This window comes from Pseudorca crassidens, chromosome 21 (assembly GCF_039906515.1).
Source record: "Pseudorca crassidens isolate mPseCra1 chromosome 21, mPseCra1.hap1, whole genome shotgun sequence".
Taxonomy (NCBI): Eukaryota; Metazoa; Chordata; class Mammalia; order Artiodactyla; family Delphinidae; genus Pseudorca; species Pseudorca crassidens.
The window spans coordinates 27,363,975-27,389,177 of NC_090316.1; the positions used below are offsets into that span (position 1 = coordinate 27,363,975).

General features: G+C 55.7%; 1 protein-coding gene, 1 long non-coding RNA gene and 1 pseudogene across 8 annotated transcripts; 1 reads left to right on the forward strand and 2 right to left on the reverse strand.

The window, feature by feature from the left end:
• Nucleotides 1-995: 995 nt before the first annotated feature.
• On the reverse strand, nt 996-3,731 carry LOC137215893 (ETS domain-containing protein Elk-1 pseudogene; annotated as a pseudogene).
• Nucleotides 3,732-4,205: 474 nt separating this feature from the next.
• LOC137216046 (uncharacterized) lies at nt 4,206-6,414 on the reverse strand. Its single transcript, XR_010939564.1, has 3 exons — nt 5,063-6,414; nt 4,800-4,969; nt 4,206-4,704 (listed from the first exon to the last, which is right to left on the reverse strand). It is a non-coding gene; the product is annotated as an uncharacterized lncRNA (long non-coding RNA).
• Nucleotides 6,415-7,605: 1,191 nt separating this feature from the next.
• On the forward strand, nt 7,606-21,244 carry CLN8 (CLN8 transmembrane ER and ERGIC protein). Of its 7 annotated transcripts, none has more exons than XR_010939563.1 (4): nt 7,606-9,515; nt 10,596-11,219; nt 20,294-20,520; nt 21,105-21,244. XR_010939563.1 is itself a non-coding variant. In XM_067721769.1 (4 exons), the coding sequence occupies exons 1-3, from the start codon at nt 9,468-9,470 to the stop codon at nt 17,526-17,528; spliced, it is 972 nt and encodes a 323-aa protein (XP_067577870.1). In that variant the 5' UTR covers nt 7,821-9,467; the 3' UTR covers nt 17,529-17,572; nt 20,294-20,416. The 7 variants fall into 7 exon arrangements, 4 of the variants coding, with proteins under 4 accessions (XP_067577871.1, XP_067577870.1, XP_067577869.1 ...); XR_010939562.1 differs by having other exon boundaries at nt 20,294-20,548; nt 21,105-21,237; XM_067721769.1 differs by lacking the exon at nt 21,105-21,244 and adding an exon at nt 17,229-17,572 and having other exon boundaries at nt 7,821-9,515; nt 20,294-20,416.
• The last annotated feature ends 3,959 nt before the right edge of the window (nt 21,245-25,203 follow it).

A 25,203-nucleotide genomic window follows, 5' to 3' on the forward strand; every position in this document is an offset into this window, starting at 1 on the left:
TCCGTTATATGCCTATGTATTTGATCTGTGTATCACATTGTGCTGTGTTTGGAGGGTGGGGGAAGGGAGGGCGAATTTTGAGCCTGTACATTTGTTTCTAAGATAATAACCGAGGTGAAAGATCAAGGGTATTAATCACTCTGTGGATATGAATTAAGCATTTCTCAAAGTTGCACTTGACCCTCCAGGTCACCTGAATACCATCTGGTACCAACCCAAGAGATGGAACTGGACGACTAGTTTGGGGGCCTCTCTGCAGGGTTTCAGTTTGTAACTGGGGCACTTTCTCCCCCGGCCCCCCCATGGCTGACACTTCTCTGTTGAGAGCTCCGCCCAATGCATCATCGTAGGGCGTGTAGCATCATCTCCGGCCCCAACCCACTAGATGCCCATGGCACCTCCGCCCCACCCCCGCCGGCTGTGAAAACCAAAAATGTCTGGACTTGGCCCTGAGGGAGGTGGTCGACCCGAAAAGCACAGCCTGGCTCTGTAGCCCTTGAACCAATATAATCTTATCAAGGCGTTTTTAAAAACTGGTTGTTCCGGTGTTTGGCCAGCTGAGATTTAAGGATTCTTTGTGTGCCAAGATAATTACATCCATTAGCTTTAAGGTCATCATTTGCAACAGAGAGAACCCGGGCCTGACTTATATGACACTCAAGGAGCAGAAGCCTTGATGCTGGAAGAGATTTTAGACCAATCTCATCTTTTCGTGTTTGTGGCTCAGAGAGGTTAAATCACCCTTCCAGGGTTACAAGCCAGTAGGAGTAAAACCTGGAAGAGTCGAGCCCCAGTCTGAGCCTTCAGCACATTTTGAGAGTCTTGGATCCAAGCCATAGGCACCATGTTTTGTGGTTCAAAATATGTTTTTCAGAAAAAGAAATGGACATAATGAATACTCATAGGAGCAGGAATGATTCTAAGAAGACACGTTTTTCTATGAAAAATGTTTTTTCTTTCCAGGAAGCTTTCTTTCTTTCTTTTTTTTTTTTTTTTTCACCTTTAAAAATATATATTTACAGGAACAATTCCCAATTCTCTGGGACTCTTAGGAAAAAAGATCCATTTTGGGGGAAGTAAAACAAACAGTGGAGACAGGTGTAGCACCGTCCCCCAAATCACCAACCCCCGGGTCCCCAGGCCCAGGCTGGGCCGGTGCTGACGGGAGGTGAACCCAGGAGTCCTTTGAACCCGCCCTTCTCCAGCCTGGAATTCACACAGGACAGGCTTTATGTCCCTCATTCCTCCCTCCCAACTCCACGGACACTTAAAGAGTCCTTTGTACCCACCCGCAGGAAATTGGGGGGCTGGGAGGGAGGGAGCTGAAAATACACGTTTGGTATCAAAAATAAACACTTGGGGGTGGCAGGAAGACCCCCCCAAAACCCCTTCCCTCCCACCCACCCTATCTCATATAGGAAGAGATGCCTCCCTCTCCCCTATTGAAAAGCCCTGTTTAAAAATAGATTATACTATCAAAATGGCAGGGGGTGGGGGACAGGGAGACCTGGAGTACTGGTTGGAGGGGCCCCCCAGACGGGGACCACTCCCCCAAAAAACCCTCCATTGGGAGGTAACAGTCAGGACCCCAGGAGTTTGGATTCCTCCCCGGCCAAAAAAGGTGGTTGAAAAAGGACAAGCTGTCTGAGAGAAAGGCCGGGGAGGTGGATATTCCATTCCCAAGGGTGTGAGTCTTCCTTGGCCAAAACTCCCAAACCGTTAAACAGCACAAATTCTTCCTGGACCCTTGGGGAGCGCCAGGAATAATAACCTACAGCAATCTAGCTCTTCTACCCACACCCCAAAATGGAGACAGGGCTCCCTCAGCTCCCCAAGGGCAGCCTGAGAAATAAATAAGGAAAGTTCCTTCTCAAGCCAGACCCCGACTGTCTCATCTTGGGGAAAAAATGTGGAGATGGGGGAGATGCCCTCGCCAACCGCCCCCCCCCCAAGAGGGCCAGGCTCCTCCCGGTGGCCTTCAAAAAATAAATAAATAAACCGTCCCCACCACTGCAGTAGGAGACGTGTAAGAGCGGCCACTGGGGGACTGACCAAGAAGGGAGAAGTCGTATGTTTTCTGTGGAAGGGTTACTGAGAGATCCTCTTTCCTAAGAATCCCCACCCAAGCACGACCACAGCACGAGTCTGTCAGCTGAACTGTGTTTCTCCTTGAGACGGCTGGCTGGAGAGAAGTTCAGGGCATGGATGGAGTGACCCCAGAAAGGGGTGGGGGTGGTGGTGGTGATAGTCGTGTCTTCTGGGGCCCTGGGGAGAGCACCACGGGGGTTGAGAAGCCATCCACGCTGATGGAAGGGATGTGCACCTGGGCGCTGCCACTGGACGGAAACTGGAAGGAGAGCTTGGCCGGGCTACGTACGGGGTGCAGTGGGACTCAGGGTGCTCCAGAAGTGAATACTGGGGGGCAGCGAGCTGGGCGTCAGCAGCACCGGGGTCAATGTGTGCGTAGGTGGCAGGGAAGCCCACCGGCACCGCAGTTTCCATAACGACCGCAGGCAGCCGGGCTGGCACGCCCTCCGCGGGAGGGGCTTCTGGCTCGGCCTTGACGGCTTCCAGGACAAACCCCGCCTCCCCAGTGGCTGAGGCTTCTACCTCTTCCTTGGGCACTTCCACTTTGACTGATGGGGGCAGTGGCCGGCCCAACCCAGGCTCCATACTTGGCTCTTCGGATTTAAGGTTTGGGGCCTCGGGTGGGGTCAGGATGACCTGCAGAGGCAGGCCGGCCTCCTCAGCCTCCAGGCAGGCCTCCGAGGGGCTTGCACTGCTGCCCCTGCAGGGGCGGTGTTGGGGAGCACTGTGGAAGGCCGAGGATGAGGGCGGCTGCGGCTGCGGCTGCAGGGGCTGGATGGGGAAGGTGGAATAGAGGCCCGAGCGCATGTAATCGTTCCGGCTGCTGCGCGCCAAGCCGCCCGGGCCTGCCACTCCTGCACCCCTGGGTGTGCCTGGCTTCCCAGAGGCAGTGTCCCTGGGGACGGCGTGTACAGCTGTGGTGCTCGCATCTGCCACAGTGGAGGTGGCAGCCACCTCAGGCTGGGGCGGGCAGTCCTCAGTGGAGCACCCCGCGACCTCGGGGTAGGACACAAACTTGTAGACGAACTTCCGGCCACTCACTTTGCGGGTGACGTTCTTATCATAGTAGTACCGCCAGGCCCGGCTGGGCTTGTCACAGTTCACGTTGGCCTTATTCTTGCGCAGCCCCCAGAGCCGGGCCACCCCCTCAGCCTCCACCAGCTTGAATTCACCGCCATCCCGGGAGGGCCAGGAGAGGATGTGGCCATTGCCTCGCTCTCTCAACAGCTGCAGCAGAAACTGCCACAGCGTCACACAAGGGTCCATTGCTGGGCGAGCGCTCACGCCATCCCAGGGGTACCTGTGTGTAGCGCAGCGGCGGTGTTGGCAGCTCCGGGGGGCGGGGGCTCCATGCGCGGCCCCACCGCCCCCCAGGCCCGGGCTCCGAGGTGGCGGTGGCGGCCCAGGAAGCTTTCATTTTGCCACAATTGTGGAGGAAAGAGTTTTCACGGCACTAGCTGAGGACAGTGAGGCAGCTCTAATTCAGGGCACCACGGAGACTGGTGTAGGGACCAGCACCACGGGGCCTGCGGGGGGGAAGGGGGACTGGCTCAGCTCCGAATACAACAGGGACAAGTGGGGATCACAGCCAAGGAGCAGGGTGTGTGTCTGGAGTGCCGGTGGACTGGACATGACTGGGGGCAAACATCAAGGCCAGGGGCATCCTGAACGGGATGGACTCAGCAGGATTCTTGCTGAAGGCAAGCTCAGGTGATCACACAGCGAGGTGGGGCGGGAGGAATTTGATCAGATATCCAGGGTTGGCGGGGGTTGCTAAAGCTGAACTAACCATGCAGGGACAGACCCAAGGTCAGGCCTTGAGGACGGAGAGAAGCCCAGCTAGCGCTGGGTCAGGGAGAGAGACCCCGCTCACTGGTATTCAGAAATCGAGAGGCCCATGCTTGTTTAGGACCCATCGTCCGCAGATGGCGAGCCCGGGTTCCGGGGCTTTAAACTGCCGTTTGGAAGCAGGGTGTGGGGACATCTGTGCTCCAGAGCCAGCCATGCTCTCTTCTGAGTAACTCCCAGGTTTAAAACTGGGGAGACCCCTCCCTCCCTCACCAGCTTATTTCTTAGAAAGAAATGGGCACAGAGGAGAAATCGCACCACCCCTCTGCTAATGTCTTTTAAAAGCCTGTTTTTTTCTTAATTAAACAAACAATGAGCATGTGTTACTTATACGATCAGAAAAAAACGAGATGCCGTCCTGACCGCCTCCTGGTGAGTTTTTAGTCCTCTTCAAGTCCTCACGGCGTAAAACCCCAAAACTCAGCCTCATCCTGAGCTGCTGTAGCAAGCAGGACAAGGCCCAACCTCACCGACGTGAACCTGTTTCCTCATCTAACACACGTGGGTAAGAGTGTCCAAGAGCCTGCCGTGCAGCTGAGGTGGGAAAGGACCATTTACAGAAAGGGCTTAGCTTGATGTCACACACACAGTGACCTTGCTGTTGGGCAGGGAGAGGGCTGGAGCTGGGAGGAGATGGACCTCGGGAGGCCAGCGGCCAGGCTGGAAACCTGGGTGCCTCACTGGGGAGGACAGGTTGTGAGCAGGAATCAGGGTGCATTTCATTCAAAGTCTTCTCACTTCTGCTGGGTTATGTATCACCAGTTATACCTGTAAATTTTGAAAAAAAATGATTGTTTTTATCAGGATGCTTTAAAGATAGCAGAGCAGAAAGACACAATCCTTGAACAAGCTGAGGAATTTACCGCCTGCATGACTAAGCAGGTCATCACTGAGCCCCAGTTCCTCCTTTGAAAGGCAGGCCTGGGCACTGCAGAGGAACCGAGAATGAAGGCAGGGACCGTGGAGGTGGTGGCACCGCGAGCATTTACGTCTATTTTCACAGGACACTAAGGACTCGGGGTTTAGCCTCAGCCTAGACGAGAATCAGAAAAGCAGCCTAATTTGACCGTGAATGTAAACCTCCCCAATGTGCTGAATTTTCAAGGGGCGTTGATAATTTAAACACCTTATTTCGTCCTCGGAGAAGTCCTGAGAGGTAGCCGAAGCAGTGGCTCTCTGCACCACCTTACAGGGAAGGGGACAGCACAAAACAAGCGCGAGCCTCAAGGCTGTCATGCTTTTAATTCAACTCTGTAAAACGACTGCGTGCCTCTCATACAGGAGGCTGGGGGGGGGGGGGGGGGTAGGTGCGGGGAGGGGAGCGGGACACAGACGACCCGCATGCGATTTCACTTGTTCTTTCCGCAGACGTGCACTGGGCGCCAGTGACGTGCCGGGCCCGTTCCAGGTCTGGGGATAAAACACTGACAAGACCATGTTCCCCTCTCATGCAGCTGGCATTTTAGTCAGAGGACACAGAAAATCAACAAATAACTAAGACAAACCCATGAAAGTACAGAAGGCCCAATGGTGATGAGTACCCTAAAGTAAGAAAGGCTGCGGGGTGAGACCATGGGGACACGTGAGCTTCGGGGCGCCCCCGGCCAGGCGGGCGTCCACCTTCACACCCGAGGCCGGGCTCCAGGTTAAGCAGGTTCTCTCAACCTCTCCCAGCTGGCGAGTCTGGAGCCCAGGGCTGTCCGACTCCAAGCCGGGGAGGCTGCGCCAGGTTTTGGGCCCCTCGGCTGCATCTTCTGCGGGCCTCGCGGGCGGGAGGCCGCGGGCGGGGAGGGAGCCGGCTGGCGGTTCACACGTCCATCCCACACCCCGCGGGACGCACTCCGCCGTCCACAGGAGCTGCCTGCTGAGCAATGCCAGCTGCTGCCCCGTCACAACCAGGGACCCTCGGGCCGCATGCCCAGCCGGCGCCGTGAAAGCCAGGGGGCCGGGGCCCAGATTCGGTTCCGAGCGCGGGGCCGGCCTGGGCGGAACAGGGTGGAGGGGAGCCGGGTCCCCTGCCCACGGCCGCAGGGAGTGGGGAAGAGAAACTGCACTTGACCCTGCTTCCCGGGCGCCGTGGCCTCGGGCCGGCCTCTGCGCGTGGACCCGGCGGGGCCGCAGGGCTGAGTCACGGCCGGGCTGCGCGGCCCAGCGGGCCTTCCGGGGGGCTGGGCTTCGGGGTCACATGGGGGCTCTGCCGGGTCCTGTCCGCGAGCCGGGGCGGTGGGCACAGAGGAGTTGCCGGGCCGCTCCCCCCAGGGGGCCCCAGGACCCCAGCGCGAGTGCAGTCGGCTAGGGCGACCCTTGCCTTGCTCATCACTGTTCGGGAGGAATCGACCTGGGGCGTGAGGGGTGCGCTCGGGGCTGGCTCACTGTAGAGGCGGGAGAGGCGGGGCGGAGAGCGCATCGGGTCCGCCTCCGCCCCGCCCCCCCAGCAGCCAGCTGGTGGTACAGCCCGAGGCCCCCCCGGCTAACGCTTTGGTAGCGCCCGGCCGCCGCTAGGCCCCGCCCCCGGGTGCGCGTGCGCGGCGACGTGTGCGCCGGTCGGGACACATCCGTGCGCAGGTAGGCGCCGGGCGGGGGGCGGGGTCCGGGGTCTCCGGGTCCAGTCGGCGTGTTCTCGTGGAGTTGAGAGCCCCCAGTCCTGGCGCGGAGGAGCCCCGAATTTCCCGCGTGCGGCCCGCGGGACTTGGCGGCCCTGCCTGGACTGTGGGCGGTGGGACGGGGTCCAGCTCTCCGTCCTCAGGTGTGCAGGTGGGTCGGGCGGGGGGTCCGGTCGTCCCGTCTGCAGGCGGGGCGGGCAGAGTTCCGGCAGCTCTGCCCGCAGGTGAGCCGGGCGTGGGCTCAGGCGGCGGTTCGGGCCGCGGTGGGAGGGGTGCAGCCGGCCGGCCCGCGGGCAGCGAGCCCGAGAGAGGACACTGGCAGACGGGCCGAGACCGTCCACGGCGTGCTCTCTGTGGGACTTGTTTATATTTTCTGAATTTTGTTTGTTGAGCGTGTATTTTAATTTTGGAAAAATATGTTTACAAACTGTCGGAGTATAATTCTCAAAATGTTAGAAACGTAATTCCTGAGCAAACAGGGAGCACAGGTCAGGTTAAATCGCCTAGGAAGGACCCGGCGGAGGAAAGCCCGCCGGAGGCTGCCACCAGGAATGCTGGTCGGGGTGGGAGCCACTGGGATTATCCTCTGGGGGTAGAGGGGCGTTACGATCCCTCATCACCCTATCAGTGTTGCTGGGTTGACCTCACAGACTGAAGTCTGGGCCAGTCCTTGCTGCTGTCTCCCCTGGAAAGTCAGGTGACCCTCAGGGGCTTGTGAGCGGTGACCCAGCGCAACATCAAAAACCGTGCCGTTTCCCTCTTTCTGACCACATTTCCAAGTTTTGGATTTGGTTAGCCCCCAGTGAACGGAAGGAGCTCACAGATGCTCGGCGTCTGTGTCAGAGCTGAAAAGGTCCTGGTGACCGGACTCCTGTCCCCGGGTCGGGGCTGCCTGGCCACTGCAACCCTGGAACCCACCCTCTTGTTAATTTCCTAAAACGCCCGGTTCAGTTCAGTAGAACAGCTGAAACTACCAAATCTTGTAAAACGAAGAGCAAGATGAGGTTTGTAGATGGATTTTTTCCCAGGGAAAATGGAGGCCTGTGGAGCCGGGACGGGCTTTCCAGCCGCCAGGAGCCTGTTCCCCCACGGCCGCGGCTCCACCACCGCTGAGACGCAGGGGCTGCGGGGCGGGGCGCCGAGGACCCCGGACTGGAGGAGCGGGGGTCCTGGCTCTGCGGCTGTGCGGGGACGGGGACGGCGGCCTCAGGAGACACGAAGAAGCCCTAGGGCTGGGCTCGGGGTGAACGGGGTGACCCAGTGCCCCCGTGCCGGGACGGGTGAGGGGTGTGGTCAGGGTGGGTGGCTGCCGAGCCCTGGAGCTCTGCCTGCCTCTGGTCTGTGCCGCGTTCCGGAGCAGGGCCTGGCCACGCCCTGGGGTGCCCCCTAGCCACGGGGCAGCCGGGCCACCGCAGGGCTCCGACGGGGCCGCCTGGGTTGCTGCGGACCCCCACCCAAGGCCTGGCCTCGTCCCATCATGGCTCAAGTGGGTCACCCACCTCGTCTGTGTGTCCCCGGGACCCAGGGCGACAGGTTGGACCAGACCAGCCGGCCCAGAAGCTCTGTGGAAGCGGCTGTGTAGGAGGGTGTGTCCGAGGCGGGTTTGAGCAGCGATCCAGATGGGGGAGAGTTGATAGGGTTTGAAGGGCGGCGAGCATTGGGTTTTTACAGGGAGTTGTTTCTGTTTCTGTGATGGCCCCGAGCGTTCCGCCGCCACTGATCGGTCTCAGCTGAGTATTTCAGCGTCTGACCTTAGCCCGCCTGCATCTCTTTCTGTAGAAAGGTTACTAGAAGGCGTGAGGACCCAGAAGCCGGGCTGAGGTTTCTCGGTGGTGAATTTGAGATGACGGTGGTTTTTCCTGGGTCTCTGGGGCCTTGGAGCCTTCCTCTTCCTTGGGCCTTGGCTCTGCGCCCCGGCCTCCACCCTGGCTGGGCCAATGCTTCAGAAGCAGGCTTCTCCCGCGTGCTCGGAGCCTGAGGCTGGCGGGCGGCTCTTCGTGCTGTAGCCTCGCTTGTCCAATCTCCGTCCCCTCTCAGGCCCTGCCCCGGCCCTCAGGACCCCACGTCTGTCTCCTTGTGCTTCTTGGTGGGAGGAGGAGGAAAAGGGCTGTTTCAGGCTTTCTCTCCAGGATAATCAGGGTTTGTTGGATTGGCTCACATTTAAAACCACCCGCGGCGCACAGAAGAGCCTCACAGGTCTTCAGGACGCTGCCTGCTTTAGGAAAAGGAAGCCACTAAACCCTCCCTCCTTGGAGTCACAGGATCTTACATCTGGGGGGACTGGAATTCACGCCAGTTCAGTGGTTCTGCACCAGCTTAGAGCGCCTGGGCACGTAAGAAACACCCAAGCCTGGCCCCGCCCCAGGGCAGCTAAGTCAGGACCCTGGGAGGGGGCCTGGGCATCGTCCTCGATGTGGAAAGGACAGACGAACCTGCAGGTGATGTAATGCACCTGGGCCCAGAGCTCTGAGTCCTGATCATGGTCCAATCCGAGGCCCCACTGGGTAGCTTCTTGATTTGAGGCAAGTAACTAAACCTGAGCTCTCTTCTTTCCATTGGAAATGTACGACTCCCTGTTTAGCAGGTTAAACGGCCTAACTGAATGTGCCTGGCACGGAGTAGGTACTTCATATTAGCACCTGGCACCCACTCTGCTGTATTTATGTGTATTTTTCGTTCCTGTAGTCAGACACTGGAGTCCTGTTTTCCTAGCTCCGAAATAGTGGAACCAAGATCAGAACCCACTGTTTTGTTCTTTGGTCCCAGTGCCCTGGAGTCCCCCCAGCCTTCGTGAAGGGGCACCTATACCAGCCACTCGCCCTGGGCAAGCTTGAGTCATTGTTTTAGTTAGAGCTCTTCAGAGTCATGGGGACCCTCCCGTTTCAAGGCAGAGGTTCCACAGGAGCGTAGCGATGCAGTCGTGGCAAAATGGGAACTGTCACCCAGACCGCATGGCAGGCTTGTGGAAAGGACAAGGTGAGCTTTCCGGAGGAGCCTGTTTCTCGGCACTTTCCAGTTTGCGCAGCGACCCTTTGCATGGGATTAAGTTCTGATGGTGCGGCTCCCTTCTGCCCAGCACTGAGACCCCCCTCTCCCTTCCCAGTATTCGCCCCTGACCCCGCCCCCATCAGCTCCACAATACGGGACCAGATGCTTCTGGATTCTGCTATGAGAGGCTCAGTCAGGTGTGGCCACAAGAGGAAAGCAAAGCTCGTTATGCTCTCGGGTCCTAGAGGCAGGGCCACGCCGGGCACGTGTGGGGATGGCCAGGGGGTCAGGGGGCAGAGGACAGGACAGAGGGTGGGGATTGAGGCCACGGCCTTTACTGGGGTTTCCAGGGAAAAAACAGGGCGGGGTGAGCACATAGGATTGGCTGCTTTTAGTGATTTTGCCGGGCTTTGGGTGACAGGGCTGCCCCGAGCCGCCGGGCACCGGGCAGAGGAGGGTCACCTCCTCGGGGGCAGGGCAGGCGGAGGAGGCCGGGCCTGGCTGGGCTGTTGGCATAGGTCACAGGCGGGCTCCTGGCTGGGCCCTTGGCTGGCGGGGGGTTGTCTCTCCCCAGCCGGGCGGGACTTCAGATGTCAGAGCATCACAGTAGACAGAAATATACACACACACACACACACACATAGATGTACACACACGTACTCCCCTAAGTGCGGAGCTTGCTGTCCAGTGTAGGTGAGGGTCCAAGGAGCTCCGGATGGGGCGCTGGCTGGCAGTGTTCCCACCGTGGGTTCCGGAAGCACATCCTCCTCTAGGTGTGCTCTGTCTGGGGGACTTTGTGGGCTGTCACTGCCACCACGGGGGGCATCCACTGGAGAGTCGGGACCGTGTCTGTTTCCTGCCCCGTCCACGCCTGCCCCTTCCGTCCCTCGTGTCACTTTCTCTCGTGCTCCTGTCCCACCAGCGGGTGCTTTCTTGCTGTTTTTGTGTCACTGAATGCACATAAGCTTGAGGAGAAGAATTGTTAACATCCATTTTGTGGTGCTGGAGCAGCCTTGCGTCCCGGCTCCTTTCAGCCAGCAGAGGGTCAAGGCTCTTTTCTTTGTCCAGGTGGAGGATGGGCGCATGAGGGTCCCGGGGCCGTGGCCTGGTGCAGCGTGTGGACCCCGGCCCAGCCTGTACGACGTCGGCAGCATGAGCCTCCCGAGCAGCGGGCCGGTGGGCAGCATCTTTGACCTGGACTGCACCTCCGGGCAGGTCCGCTGGGCGCTGGTGGCCGCCGGCTGCACCTTCTACCTGGGCGTCTTCGTGGCCTGCCACCAGCTGTCATCCTCCCTGAACGCCACCTACCGCTCCCTGGGGGCCCGAGAGCAGGTCTTCTGGAACCTGGCAGCCACGCGTGCAGTCTTTGGCATCCAGGGCACCACGGCGGGGCTACGGGCACTGCTGCTGGACCCCGTGCTCCAGGCCGACAAAGTGCTCGGCCAGCAGAACTGGTGCTGGTTCCACATCACCACGGCAACCGGATTCTTCCTCTTCGAGAACCTCGCGCTCCACGTGTCCAATGTGCTGTTCCACACATTCGACGGGTTCCTGGCCGTCCACCACCTCTTCGCCTTCCTCGGGTTTCTCGGCTGCGTGGTCAACCTCCAAGCGGGCCACTACCTGCCCATGATCACGCTGCTCCTGGAGATGAGCACGCCCTTCACCTGCATCTCCTGGATGCTCCTAAAGGTAGGCGCTCCCCAGACGGCATCTGTGCTCCGCAGCGGGAGGTGAGCGGCTAGTGTGGCACCTTCACCCGCTTGATGCCCGTGTTGCTGGTCCCTTGTGGCCTGTGCTGTCACAGCATCACCAGGCTGGATTAGAGTATTACAGTCCGTGAGAAGCTCATTTTCGTTGAATTCCATTTTAATCATTTTAAACAACTCTTTTAGGCTTCCTGCCCCATCGCAAAAGAAGACTCGGTGGATCGTGTGTCTTACTCAGTAACTGGCAGTATTTGTAAGCCCTAGAAAACATGCTTTTTCTTTGTTTCAGATACTTTTTTTTTTTTTTGGCGGTACGTGGGCCTCTCACTGCTGTGGCCTCTCCCGTTGCAGAGCACAGGCTCCAGTCGCGCAGGCTTAGCGGCCATGGCTCATGGGCCCAGCCGCTCTGCGGCATGTGGGATCCTCCCGGACCGGGGCATGAACCCGTGTCCCCTGCATCGGCAGGCGGACTCTCAACCACTGCGCCACCAGGGAAGCCCCTCAAATACTTTTTTTAAAAAAACAATATGTCTACATACATATCTTCTAAAATTTTTATTTCACGTTATGTTATCTTACACCCAACATGAGATCTGCCCTATTCACAAACCTTTAAGTGTCCAGCATGTTATCGTCAGCTGTAGTCACAGGTGCACAGCAGGCCTCTGGAGCTTATTCGTCTTGTATGATTGAAACTTCACTCCTGTTGGTCAGTAACTCGCCGCTTCCCCTCCCTCCAGCCCCTGGCAACTGCCATCCACACTTTGATTCTAGGAACTGGACTATTTCAGATGCCTCATCTAAGTGGACTCATGCCATATTTCTCTTCTGTTCCTGGTTTATTTCGCTGAGTGAATGTCCTCAAGGTCCAGCCATGTCATTGCACATTGAAGGGTTTCCTTCTTTTCTCAGGCTGAACAGGTTTCCATTACGTGTGTGAAGCACATCTTCCTTGGGTGTTTCAGTCTTGGTTATTGTGAGTGAACGTAGAGGTGCTAATATCTCCTCCACATTCTGATTTCGGTTCCTTTACTGGGTCATCAGGTAGCTCTGTTTTTAGAAAATAACCCGCCCCCACTGTTTTCCGCAGCGGCTGCGGCGTTGTGTGTTCCCACCAGCAGTGCACAGAGGTCCACTTTCTCCACGTGCTCACCAAAGCTTGTTGTCTTTGTTTCTCTGATGACATCTCACTGGCTTTTGATTTGCATTTCCCTGATGACCGGTGACAGTGAGCATTTATTCGTCTATCTGTTGGCCATTTGTATGTCGTCTTTGGAAAACTGTTCAAGCCCTTAGCCCATTTTTAACTCAGATTCTTTGTTATTTTTTACTGTTGAGTTGTAGTTCTTTATATATGTTCAAGATTAATCTCTTATTACACATATGGTTGGCAAATATTTTCTCCCACTTTGTAGGTTGCCTTTTCACTCTGTTGATTGTTTCCTTTGCTGTGAAGAAGCCTTTTAGTTTGATGTTGTCCCAATTGTTTATTTTTGTTTCTGTTGTATGTGTTCTTGGTAACATATTCATGAAATCATTGCCAAAACGAATGCCATGAAGCCTTTTCCCTATGTTTTCTTTTAGGAGTTTTGGGTCTTGCATTTCCGCCTTCAAGTTGATTTTTGTGTAAGGTGTGAGATAAGGGTTCAGTTTCATTCTTTTGCATGTGAGTGTCCAGTTTTCCGAGCAACACCCGATTGAAGGGACTACCCCTTTCCTGCTGTGAGTTTTGGGCACCCTGTTGAAGATCAGTTGGCCGTGTCTGTGTGGATGTTTTCTAGGCTTTCGATGCTGCTCCACTGGTCTGTGTGTTTGTATGGCAGTTCATGCAGCTTTGATTTCTGTAGCTTTGTAATATCGTTTGAAACCAGGAAACCTGGTGCCTCCAGCTTTGTTCTTTTTCTCAAGATTGATTTGGCTATTGGGGTCTTTTGTGGTTTCATGTGAATTTTAGAAATTTTTTTTGTTAAAAATGCTACTGGGATTTTCGTGGAGGTTGCATTGAACCTGTAGACTGTAGATTACTTTGGTGACCTCCCTAGTGAGTTTTTTTTGTTTTTCGTGTTTTTTTTATTTTTGGCTGCGTTGGGTTTTCGTTGCTGCACGCGGACTTACTCTAGTTGCGGCGAGCGGGGGCTACTCTTTGTTGTGGTGCGCAGGCTTCTTATTGCGGTGGCTTCTCCTGTTGCGGAGCTCAGGCTCTAGGTATGCGGGCTCATTAGTTGTGGCTCGCAGGCTCTAGAGCGCAAGCTCAGTAGTTGTGGTACACGGGCTTAGTTGCTCCATGGCATGTCAGATCTTTCCAGACCAGGGACCGAACCCGTGTCCCCTGCATTGGCAGGCGGATTCTTAACCACTGCACCACCAGGGAAGTCCCCCTAGTGAGTTTTTTAGTTCAGTTATTGTATTCTTCAGCTCCTTGATTTCTGTTTGGTACATTTTTGTACATTTCCGTCTCTTCATTGACATTCCACTTGTTCCCATGTGTTCTCTTGACCTCGGCGAGCACCCTTATGACAGATGCCTTTAATTCTGTCGGGTATGTCGTGTGACTGCTCTCCGGTAGGGTTTGGAGGTTTGTCTCATTCCTCAGTTTGGAGCGTCTTTGCCTGATTCTTCATTTTCCGTGACTCTGTTTGTGTCTGTGCATTAGACGAAGCAGATGCCTCTCCCTGGCCTCGTGACTGTCCTCACACAGAAGAGATCCCACCACTCAGCCTAGCCAGGGTCCTGGAGGTTCTCCATTGACTTTCTCCCTCCCCAGGGAAGGGCAGGCAACTGTGGCTTCTGTCTGCTTACACGTCCAGTCCTGGGTGGGGCAAGGCTGTGTGTCCACCAGCCCAGGCCACCGCCTCCGCCCCCTCTGCCAGCTGGACTGTGGGCCAGCGGCCAGGGAGCCCCCCGAACAGCTGGGGGGCTGGGCACGTGAACCAGCTCCTCCCTCTTCTGCGTGAAGCTGCGGGCCGACGGTCTCCTCCTGACCCCAGGGTGCTGCCGGGGTCCCTGCCCGCTTCGGCAAGTCTGTCCCGGGTGCAGGCCCCTTTCGATGGGCCCGATTCGTCACTGTGAACTCAGCCAGGCCTCCTCCTGGGGCCCCTCACGCGTCAGGCGCCCGGGCGGAGGTCTCCGGAAGCCCTTCCCCAGGTGGGGTGGGCCCACTGCTCAGGAAGAAGACAGACCCTGGCTGTGGGGCGGCCACCAGAGGGAGGCACTTTGTTTGGGGTTTTTTCTGTTTTCTCTAAAGTGTTCGGGTGCCATTTGTTCAGGATGGAAATGGGTGGTCCCAGAACCCACTTCTTCCCGCTCGCCGCGTTCACCACGTGGCCCGTGACCCCACGGCAAAGCTGTCCCCTCGGCTAAGACAGCCCAGGGCCCGTGTGCCTACACAGCCATGGTCTTGGTCTAGTTCAGATACTACTGAACCTTGTGAGTAAACGCCGTGTAAAACATTGAAATCCTTTAAGCTTTTCATAAAGCTGCCAAGCTCCTGCTTAGTTGGGCATCAGGGTCCAGGAGTCCTCACCACCGGAGTCTGATTTGATGAGATACAGACGGATGTCAGGACCCGGTGTCACCACTAACTTAACGTAGTTTACACCCCAGACGGGCTCATGCTTCCATTTCCTCCTCCAATTTGATTCTGAAATGTTGTTTAGAAATAATAATAAATGAATTGTACACTCAAACATCTAAACATGATTCATCCACGGAGACACTAGTCCAGATGCAAACGACGTGGTATAAAAAACAGTCAGTTTATGTGTAAATAAGTATATACCAGGGACACTACTTGCTGGGACCCCAGCTATACAAAGTAACCTTTGCACGGTTAAGACTCACTTTGTTACTGACCCTGCTTTTCTCAAAGCATTTGGTGATGTTGAACCCAAAAATTTCAGTGTCTGAGTAGGACCAAAAATGCTCACTTCTCAGGCTTGGAGTTTTCTAAACTTAATGTAATTACTGTATGAGTAGAAGTTCATGCTTCTGGTATGAATATTAGGAATTTAGGATGGCTGCTTTTAGTAAGTGGGCAAGATAACGGAAAGGAGTACATCTTGTGAACTTTGAAGGAAGCAGCAAGTGGAAAGAAGACGGCGTGCTGGCCAGTGCCTGCAAGGTTGGAAGGGTGAGCAGTGCCCTGGCCCCCACGCACATGTAGCTCACTCTGCAGTTTGTGTGTTCACCCCGAGACACACTTAGCTCACCTTCCCACTCTACAGTTTGTACATTTAACGTCCTTCAGGCCAGAGCAAAGGCTAACTCTTTCCCACGTGAGGAATCTATCATTGAGAACCTCAAACCTCAAGTGTTTCTGCGTTTGAGAAACACTGTTCTTTTGTCTAATTGCACAGTTCAAGGAATTTTACTTGTATAAGTCATGATTCTAGCATAACGTGGAGAATGCCTACCCATGCAATGAGTATAAAACTATTTCTGTAAAACTGTGGTTTTTTTCCTAGTACTCTATGGTTTTCTTTTCCTTTTACATTGATATTTAGTCCATTTGGAAAGTATTTTTAAGTAAGATCCAACTGGATTTTCCCAGGAGGTGAGCAAGGATCCTAATGTAATTACATTGTCCATCCTTTCCCTGGGGGTTCGAAATGCCACCCAGTGCCAACTCTCCATGTATTTTATTCACTTCTGCGTTTTGCATTATCTGTTATTTCTGAAGCATCATCATATCTCATTATTTGCTGAGGCACCTTCAGCCCTCCTTGCTCTCGTGCGTTTACTTCACTGCATGAGTGGCTTTACTTAAAGTTGTTACAAGTTGATAAAAATACTGATGTAGCCTCTTATTTGGACTAAATCTGTGGACGCATTCAAGCAGGGAAGATGTAACGTCTTCTGAGTGTTTTCCATCCAAGCACATAATAACGTGCCTCATTTCACCGAGACTTCTTTTAAGTCCCTGTGCGGTGATGGTCTCGTTCCCAGAAGGAGGGGAAATGTATATAAAAAGTTGAAGAAGTGAGGTCCGTCATCTCCTTCGTTTACTTGCCTCCCTGCCTTGCAGGCCTCTGGGTCGCCCAGAGGCGGATCATCCAGGCAGGAGGTTGGGTTCTTTTTGCAGGATCTTAGTCCCCCGACCAGGGATTGAACCCGTGCCCTCGGCAGTGAGAGCGCAGAGTCCTAACCACCGGGCCACCAGGGAATTCCCCTTTCTTTCTCTTTTAAAATGTGGTCACTCCAGAGGTCAGTTGTTGTGTCCCCCTGTGGCTCCGCAGGTGCGGCTGCAGTGAGGCCATGCCCGTTCCCAGCATCACCGGGCTGCTGCCTGGCGAGGTGTCCCCACTGCCCCCTTTCCTCCTGCAAGTGCCAGACGTGCCCCTACCCTGGGGAGGCGGTGTCGGGGCGGGGAGCTGCCCAGGAGGACGCTCCAGCCCGGGCAGAGCGCAGCGGGGAGAGGCCGGTGTGCACAAGCTCACGGGTCTGAGGTGTGTGGGCTGTCCTGGTGCCTGTTGTCCTGGTGCCGGGCTGTCCAGGTGCTGACGTCCCCGCCACAGTGTCCCACCTCTGTGCCCACAGTCTGCTGTATAGCATTTTCAAGTTCCCTGTTTGGTTTTAGCTACAGCTAGCTTTCACGTGAATTTAGAGTAATTTTAAGGCAAGTTCATTTGGGCTTGTGTCCAAGGTCTACTGGGGTAAAAATACCGAAAAACAAAGAAGTGAGGACACACATCTCATCCTGAGCTTGTCTCCTCTGAGAGCGTTTGCCCCCGGGGCCCGGCGAGCCTGGTTGGACACGACCAGCGTGTCTTCCAGCTTCACTGGGTCAGCGTTGGGTAGTTGGGTAGTTAGTTGCTCGATGTGTGCACGGTCGAGGGAAGAAGGCTGGAGGTGAGCTTGGAAGGAGTGAACTTTCCTTCCGGGGGCGCAGGCCAGCAGGAGGCCCGCGCTGGGTGGGTCTGCTGGCGGCTGGGCGGGGACGGGGTGCGGCGCTGTGAGCCCGAGTCGGTCTGCCCTGACCCTGCTCTGCCCGCAGGCCGGCTGTGCGGACTCGCTGCTCTGGAGACTGAACCAGTGGCTGATGGTCCACCTGTTCCACTGCCGCATGGTCCTCACCTACCACATGTGGTGGGTGTGCCTGGGCCACTGGGACGGCCTGGCCCGCAGCCTCTTCCCGCCGCACTGGGCGCTCTTCGTGGTCGGGCTGGGCCTCCTCACGGTCCTCATCAACCCCTACTGGACCCGCAAGAAGACGCAGCAGCTGCTCAACCCCGTGGACTGGAACTTCGCGCCCGGCCGCCCCAACGGGCCGGCGCCGCCCAAGAAGACAAGGTAGCGGCCTCGGCCCCGACTGTCCCCGCGGCGCCGACCCCAGGCCGCGTGAGTACTGACTTCCACGTGGCGCCGAGTACCTACACCTGAGCGCGCCTCGGGGACAGAGTCCCGCCGTGGTGACATCACGGCCCGATGTGCTCATTCCCGCGAGCTTGGCCTGTCTGCGCCGTCGCCCCAAGGAGGGCCCGCCTGGACGGGTCGCACTAAAGCGTGTGTGCGTCTTATTCAACAGCCCCGTTATTTTTAGTTGGAGAGAACTGTCCCAAGAGAACATAATCCGGTCCCTTACCCTGTTGACATTCCCAGGGCTGAGATGTAAGCCGCGTCTCCGCAGCGCCATCTCGTGGTGAGCGCGGGGCATCGGCCTGGCTTGCGGCTGGGGGCGGCGGAGGGGTCTTCTCACCAGGGAAGCTCATCCGGGCGAAGAGTTTTGTTTCCGTTTTGTGTTTCTCTGTTGACACATTAAGAGAGGTGTTAGTAATCAGATTTGTCTAGATTTTAGGGCTGTTTTTAACTAAGTTTCAAACAGGTGCCCCGCCAGACCCTACCTAACCCCCTGGTTGGTGTCTCTCTGTAGGTTTCGCCAGACCCTACCCCCTGGTTGGTGTGTCTCTGTAGGTTTCAAGTCGGGTCAGTGGTCACTCTCCCTGCGAGCTGTGGGTGGACCTGGCCCCTTGGAGTGCCCGGCTGCAGGGCCCCCTCCTCACCTCCTGGTGACGAGCCCGGGCACCACCTTTACCATGTGGGGCCCGGGTGGAATCTACACGCCGACCCGCAATTTTGTTGACGAATACGTACTGACATCTTATTCTTGCCACGAGTGGGCAATTAAAATGAAAAGCTCGTATTTACTGAAAGTGCCCTTGAACTGTTTTTGAAAAACACACTTATTGGTCGTGAGAATCACGTGTGCCTTGTGCCTGGTCTGTAACACGGCCCCTCGGAAGGGTGTGTGCTGATTTCTGGTACTGTGACTTGACTGTACGGAGGTCAGGAGATGTGATAGCTGCTTGTGTCATTTTGAGAAGTGTTTCAATCCTAGAAACATCCAGCAAACCGTGTCCCTGCTGAGACTCCTCTTCCCCTCGCTGAAAACCCCAGGTACCTGCCGCCCGCTCTCCCGTCCGCAAGCGGGGGGAGCCGAGCTGGCTGTGTTTCCAGCCGGTCAGAACTTTAATAAAGTAACCGATGTTTACAGAACCTGAAAGCATGTCCGTTCTTCTCCCTCAATACTGTTCACGTTGCTGTGGAGGCTTTCTGTCTCGGTGATGCAACTGTGATGATGAATCTTCACGTGCTCAAGGTTTGAACTCAGTTTAAGGTATAAAATATTTAATTTTTACGTGACCCTCACTGGGAATTTGACTTTCCCCGGGCTCAGTCTCTACATCCTTCATCTCAGTGAAGGTGCTTTTGCCTCCATCCCGACCCGACTTGCCGTGAGGACCGCAAAGGCGGGGGCGTTTGGTCAGAAAGGGCCTGTTGAGGCTTGTGATCCGGCATCCAGGCACCTTCGCTGCCCAGACAGGTGCTGCCTTCCGGGCTGTGGGTGCTTTGCGGGCTCCGCCCAGCCCGTGCACGGACCAGGCCATAGAGAGAGATGTCGGGGGGTGTGCAGGGGGGCGTCGGCCCCTGGCCCTCCTCAGACCCCGTCTCTCCGATCGTTGCGGCTCCGCCAGCTGTCCCTGCTGCGGACCGCTGGGCTTTCCCAGGCGCCGCGCTGGCCACTGAGGGCTCCTCGGTTCCTGGCACGAACAGCTCTGGGAAGTAGGCACCGTCGATCCCGTTTAGAGCTGGGGCCTGGGGCTACGAGGTGGCGCAGGCGGTCCGCGGCCACGCTCTGACTTTAAAGCCGAGGCCCGTAGACTGCGTCTACGAGCACAGAAAGCAAGCGGCAGGCCCCGGCTGACCCTGGCCACCAGACCCAGCTGCATCCGCGTACACAGAGCACTGGAGCACTGCAGTGTCTGTCCAGGTACCGCAGCCCCGCGGGACAGATGCCCGGCCGCTGGTGAGCGAGGCCGCGGCGGCGTCAGCGGGCAGGTACAGGGGTCCACCGGGAAGGGCAGTTAGGAAGTGGGAGCGGCAGCCCGGCTCTGGCACCTGGAAGGCCGGGGCCGCGGGCGACTCTCCCGGGACAGGGCTGGGGTCTCCGGGTTAGCCAAGAGGCTGGGCGCCCCTGGGGGGCCAGCCAGCCTTGTCTGCAGCACCCGTGTCTGCGTCAGGGCCGGTCAGGTGATGGGGTGATGGGCTGGAATGGCTGCCACGTACTTCACAGTGTTGAAAGCAGCAAAGCAGGGGACCTGTCTCCTCTCCCTCCTGCACCGGCACTGTGCACACGGCCGGGCTCGGGATCGGAGCACGGGGGCGGGGGGGGGGGGGCTCCAGCAGGCGCCCTCAGCCTCCTCCCTCCTTAGGCCCTGGGCTCACCCTCATCTGGCCCTTTGCGACGGAGTTCCCCACGTGGCCGGCTGGAGCCCCGTGCTGGGGGCAGCGGCCACGGGAGGAGGGGACTGGTTGCCAGGTGAGCCAGTGCCCCCGAAGGTCAGACTCGTTACTAGTTGTAAGAGTGAGGTTGACACCCAAAATAAACCCCCCTGAGTGACGCCCACCCCTTCATGGGTGCATGTGGATGCTTTCAGTTTACCTGTATCTTTACTAAACTTCTGCTCTAATGGGAGAGTTTATTAATTCAACGTTTCTCTTTTTAAATAACTCTTCCCCTTTTTCAGTAACTAGACTATACGGTGCACATTGTCTTGCCAGGTCATGTTCAGTGAAGTGGAAATCTCAGAAATCTGTTTTCTTCCTCTGATGGCTGGGAATGCAGTGCTCTCTGGAGCGGACCCTGCCCGTCCGGGGCCTGCAGCTCTCCCCGCAGCCCGGCCGAGCCCAGCTACGCAGAGCAAGGAAGCTGCACTGTGACACCCCGTGCCACACGATGGGAAGGGCCGTGGGAGCCGCTTCTAACGTTCTACCCCGGGGGGCCCACGGTGAGGACTCACTCCTCTCTCACTGTGTGTATGTGTATTTCCCTCTTACTGTCATGCGGTTTCAGTGTCAGGTGCTGGCCTGTGGAGGCCTGGGTGTTCTCTGTGCGTCTGTGTACCCTCCCCCTGCCCCCCCAATTCACATGCTGGCATCCTGACCCCCAGCGCGACGGTGTCAGGAGGTGGCGCCGGCGGCAGGTGACTAGGTCATGAGGGTGTGGTCCCGTGATGGGATCAGTGCCCTGACAGGACGAGAACGGAGAGCGTGTCCCCCCCTTCCCCTCCCAGGTGGAGCTGCGTCGAATCTGCCTCCACCCTGACCCTGCGCTCCCAGCCTGCAGGTCTGCGGTGACCTGCTGAAAGAGCCGGGGCCGAGTCACTGGGTCCCCGTGACCTCAGCCTTTTCTCCCTGCGGCCCCCAACCCCCCACGTCAAAAGTTTCCCAAAATTAACCCAGCATTAAAATCCTCAGTTATTAAAGAAAGGTGTTGAAGGTCAAGTCTTCTAATCTGGAAGTGCCCTGTTGACATTCTACTAGAAAACTTTTACTTTGTAAACTTCATAATATTTACTTGTATTTCAAACAGAACCACAGTTGGAAGGGGGCACGTTTCAGCCACAGTTTCTTTGGTTTGTATCGAGATCGCTCTCAGCTCTTTTCCAAGAAATACGGAGCCTATTTGGTCCACTCCAGAGATTTTATTTCCGCACAAGACAGACCAAGAGCCCAGAGTGTTGGAGCCTTCACGGATTTTGTGCAGAAAGCCAAGCTTCAGAAAGTTCAAGGCCAGCCACGCCAAGACTCTCATTTTCCATCTTCCGGTAATTGCTTGACTGTCTCAAAATGAAACATGTATTCACTTAAAAAAAAAAAACAACTCAGAAAACACTGCATTCACTGAAAATGATGGCTTACACTTTAATTTGGAGCCAGTTATCCAACCGTGGGTTAACCTTCATCAGTTCGTCCTTTGCCGGCTGGGTTTGCAGCCCTCTCGCCCCTCAGCGCCCCTGGGTATGAGGTGGGCTTGGGAGGGTGGGAGGGGTCCTGGGGGTGCATGTCTTCTGCCAAGCAGGGTAAGCCTGGAGCAGGAAGCCATCACCCCTTCCTGCGTCCTTTCTGCCTAACACGCAGTTTTGACGCCCACAGGTTCCCCCGCCCTTGTCACGGGGACAGGCCTAAGGCCCGGGAAGCAGGCGTCCCCGGGGGCATCTCTGCGCTGCTGCACGGGCCCGGCCCGCCCCCTCTGGATCGCCTGTCAGGTGAGAAGGACTTTCTGCCCTGGAGTCCCCATCCCCACAGGAGGCCCAGTTACAGAAATGCGAACCTTGAACCTTTTCATCCCACCGTGCTCGTGGTCTTTCATTTGGGTTCAGATGAACAGCCTGTGACAGTTAGCCCTCAAGAGAGGGTGTTTCCAGTCTGAAGCTGCTGACCTTTTTTTTTTTTTTAAATGCTTGGCTTTTAAAATTTTATTTATTTATTTATTTATGGCTGTGTTGGGTCTTCGTTTCTGTGCGAGGGCTTTCTCTAGTTGTGGCAAGCGGGGGCCACTCTTCATCACGGTGCACGGGCCTCTCACTATCGCGGCCTCTCTTGTTGCGGAGCACAGGCTCCAGACACGTAGGCTCAGTAGTTGTGGCTCACGGGCCCAGTTGCTCCGTGGCATGTGGGATCTTCACACACCAGGGCTCGAACCCGCGTCCCCTGCATTAGCAGGCAGATTCTCAACCACTGCGCCACCAGGGAAGCCCTGCTGACCTTTGTCAAAATCATCTTCGTTGACGGAGGGGAGACGGCGGTGGCGCGGGACTCAGCACACTTCTCAGAAGCAAGGCCCCCAGAAGTGTGCTCTTTGTTCCATTTTATGTTTATCTTCAACTTTTTATTTTGAACTAATTTCAAACTTAGAAAAAGGTTGGGAAAATAGTAAATACAAACAAACAACCCCATACACCCCTTACCTGGGTTTACCGATTCTTACCATGTTGCCGCGTGTTTCGCCCGTCTCCCGGCTTCCCCGCGTCCGTCACCCCTCGATACTGCGTGCGTGAGCCTGTGACAGAGGACGTCCTCCTAAGTAGCCTCAGCTGGCGTCAGCCAGAGAGACGGCACAGAGTCTGCACTTTGGTCTAATGTGCAGCCAGGTGGTTAGCCGGGTGGCCGCCCCGTCCATCCTCCTGTCCTCGCTCTCCTGGCCTGGACGCAGCCCGGGATCCCTGTGGCCTTCGGGTGTCACGTCCCTCAGCCTCTCTTTCTCTTCGACAGCCTGGGTATTTCGGAGGAATAGCAGCCAGCTGTGCGGTAGAAGCCCCCTGAGGGTGGGCGGGTCGGGAGCTCTGTCAGGATTGGACTCAGGGACGCATTTTTGGCTGGAGAACCAGGTAAGCGTCTCTGTCCTTCTTGGGCCTCAGACCCCGAGGCGTTAGTGTGTGAAACTCGGTGGCCGGGTCGCGGTGTTGTCTGGTTCTCACTGGACAGTTGTCATCGTCCCTGTTGTCATTAATGAGGAACGTGTGGGGAGGTGGTGACACCGACGGTCCCGTGTCTGCACGGAGCCGCCTCCTGCCCCAGGTTTACCGTCCGCTCACAACCCCACTCTTCCTGCAATGCTCGCGGACCGTCAACTTCCCGAGTCCATCGTTCCTTCCACAATGATTAGCCACGTTCTGTCGTAAATAGAATCTTCCCACTTTTAATGCATTATCAATACGGGCTCGTGGGTTCATTCCGTAGCTTTATTCTGTGCACAGCAGGTTGTAGGTTATGTGTAACTCCCTGTTGTCCTTATACATTGTCCCTGCTTCGCCAGGGGGGTTCAAGCTGCCCCCAGTGTCCTTTTTTACGCCCATCGTTGTTTTTGATTACCTCCCTGTTTTCTCTGCGACAGGATGCCCTTGCGCTGTGTTGTCCCTGTGCTGGATTCACCCGTTTCTCCGAGGACCTGGTTCTTTCGTGAGGAATGGCGTCTGGGAATCGGGACGTAAGTGTGCCATGTGCTCATTGCTAGTGGGTTATCACAGCCTCTAGGCCCTTCCACCTCGCCCGCCCCGTCCTGCTCTGCAGGGACTCTGGCTACGGTATCAGTGAGGTCACACATGGGTCACACGTGCACATGTGCACACAGGTGCAGAAGTGCCACCCGTGGACAGAATCCAACAACCGAGAAGAGTTTGCGGGATTTTTTCTTTATTCCGAGGGTGTACAGTCACAGTGCTCTGTGTTCAGTTACTTAACCTCCTCCTTCCCCACCTTGCCTTCAGGTGATCATGTTATTAGAGAGACAGTCCTGTGCACTTGTTTCTTTTTGCATTCAGTGTTAGGGTCTTCTCCAATTCTTGTTAATCTGGTTGTATTTTTTGCACATGTAGAATATTATCCAAAAGTCAAACTGTTCAAAACAGTGTTTAGAGAAAGGTCACTGCCTTCTCTGTTCCCTCTGTCCTGTTCTCTTTACTCCTCGTGACAGATTTCATTCATGTTAACAGCTCTCTTGAACTATAATTCACATACCATCCAATTCATCCATTTATAAAGTGTACAGTGTGGGGAAAACAGTCAATAATTATGTAGCATCCTTGTGTGGTGACAGACGGTAACGGGACTTATCCTGGAGATCCGTTTGTAATGTACAGAAATAATCACTGTTGTATAATAGGAACAGACATAGCGTTGGAAGTCAGTTATACTTCAAAAACAAACTCATAGAAAATGAGATCAGACTTGTGGTCAGCGGAGGGGGGCGGGTGGGAAGGGGGAATTGGATGAAGGGGGTCAAAAGGTACAAGACGAATAAATACTAGGGATGTGATGTCCACATGATAAATACAATCAACACTGCTGATGTTATAGCTGCAAGTTGTTAAGAGATTAAATCCTCGGCATCTTTGTCAAGAGGGAAAATTTTTTTTCTTTTGCCACGCAAACTTTTTAAAGTCACATCAAGGAGTCTCTCGTTACATCTGGATCTTGAATCACAGCTAGAAAACCTTCCTCTCCACCCAGGGTATGGAGCAATTGTGTAACCTGATTTTTCCCCATTTCAGTCTCTGGTCCATTTAGATTTTATTCTTGCAGGCAGCGTGAAGAATAGATCGAATTTTGTCTTTTTCCAGATGGCTGTCCAGCTGCCCCAACACCATGTGATAAGAAGTCTGTCTTCTATACTGGTTTGAGATGCCACTCCTCTCGAGCTGGATTTTCTTGGGCGCGTGTCTCCGTCTCTGGTCTTGGTGTCCTCTCCCGTTGGTCATTGTTGGTTAGTCCAGCGGTTTTTCCATCATAGAGACTCTGTGGGTTGTTTCAGTGTTTTCTAGCTACTTCTGTGTATTTTTCCAAATGAACCGTAATATCATACAGTTTTGTTGAACTGCAAAAAACAGAAAAAGGGGGTTATTGGTCTTTTGTTGAGTTCTCATTCATTTCGCAGTAACTTGGAGGCGTCTGACATCTTGGTGGTGCAGAGTCACCAGTCCCAGGACAAGGAAAGCCTTTCCACTTGTTCACGTCTGCTCTTCCCGTCACCAGCACTGCGCAGCCAACCGCCCACAACTCGGTGGGTTGAAACACCTGCCGCTTCTCAGTCAGGAGTCACGGGGTGGTTGGCTGGGCCCTGCTCTGTTCTATGAGGTCACCCAGCCGCCCTGCAAGGCCCGGGGCAGCTTCGCCACCTGCGGGAGGGCTGC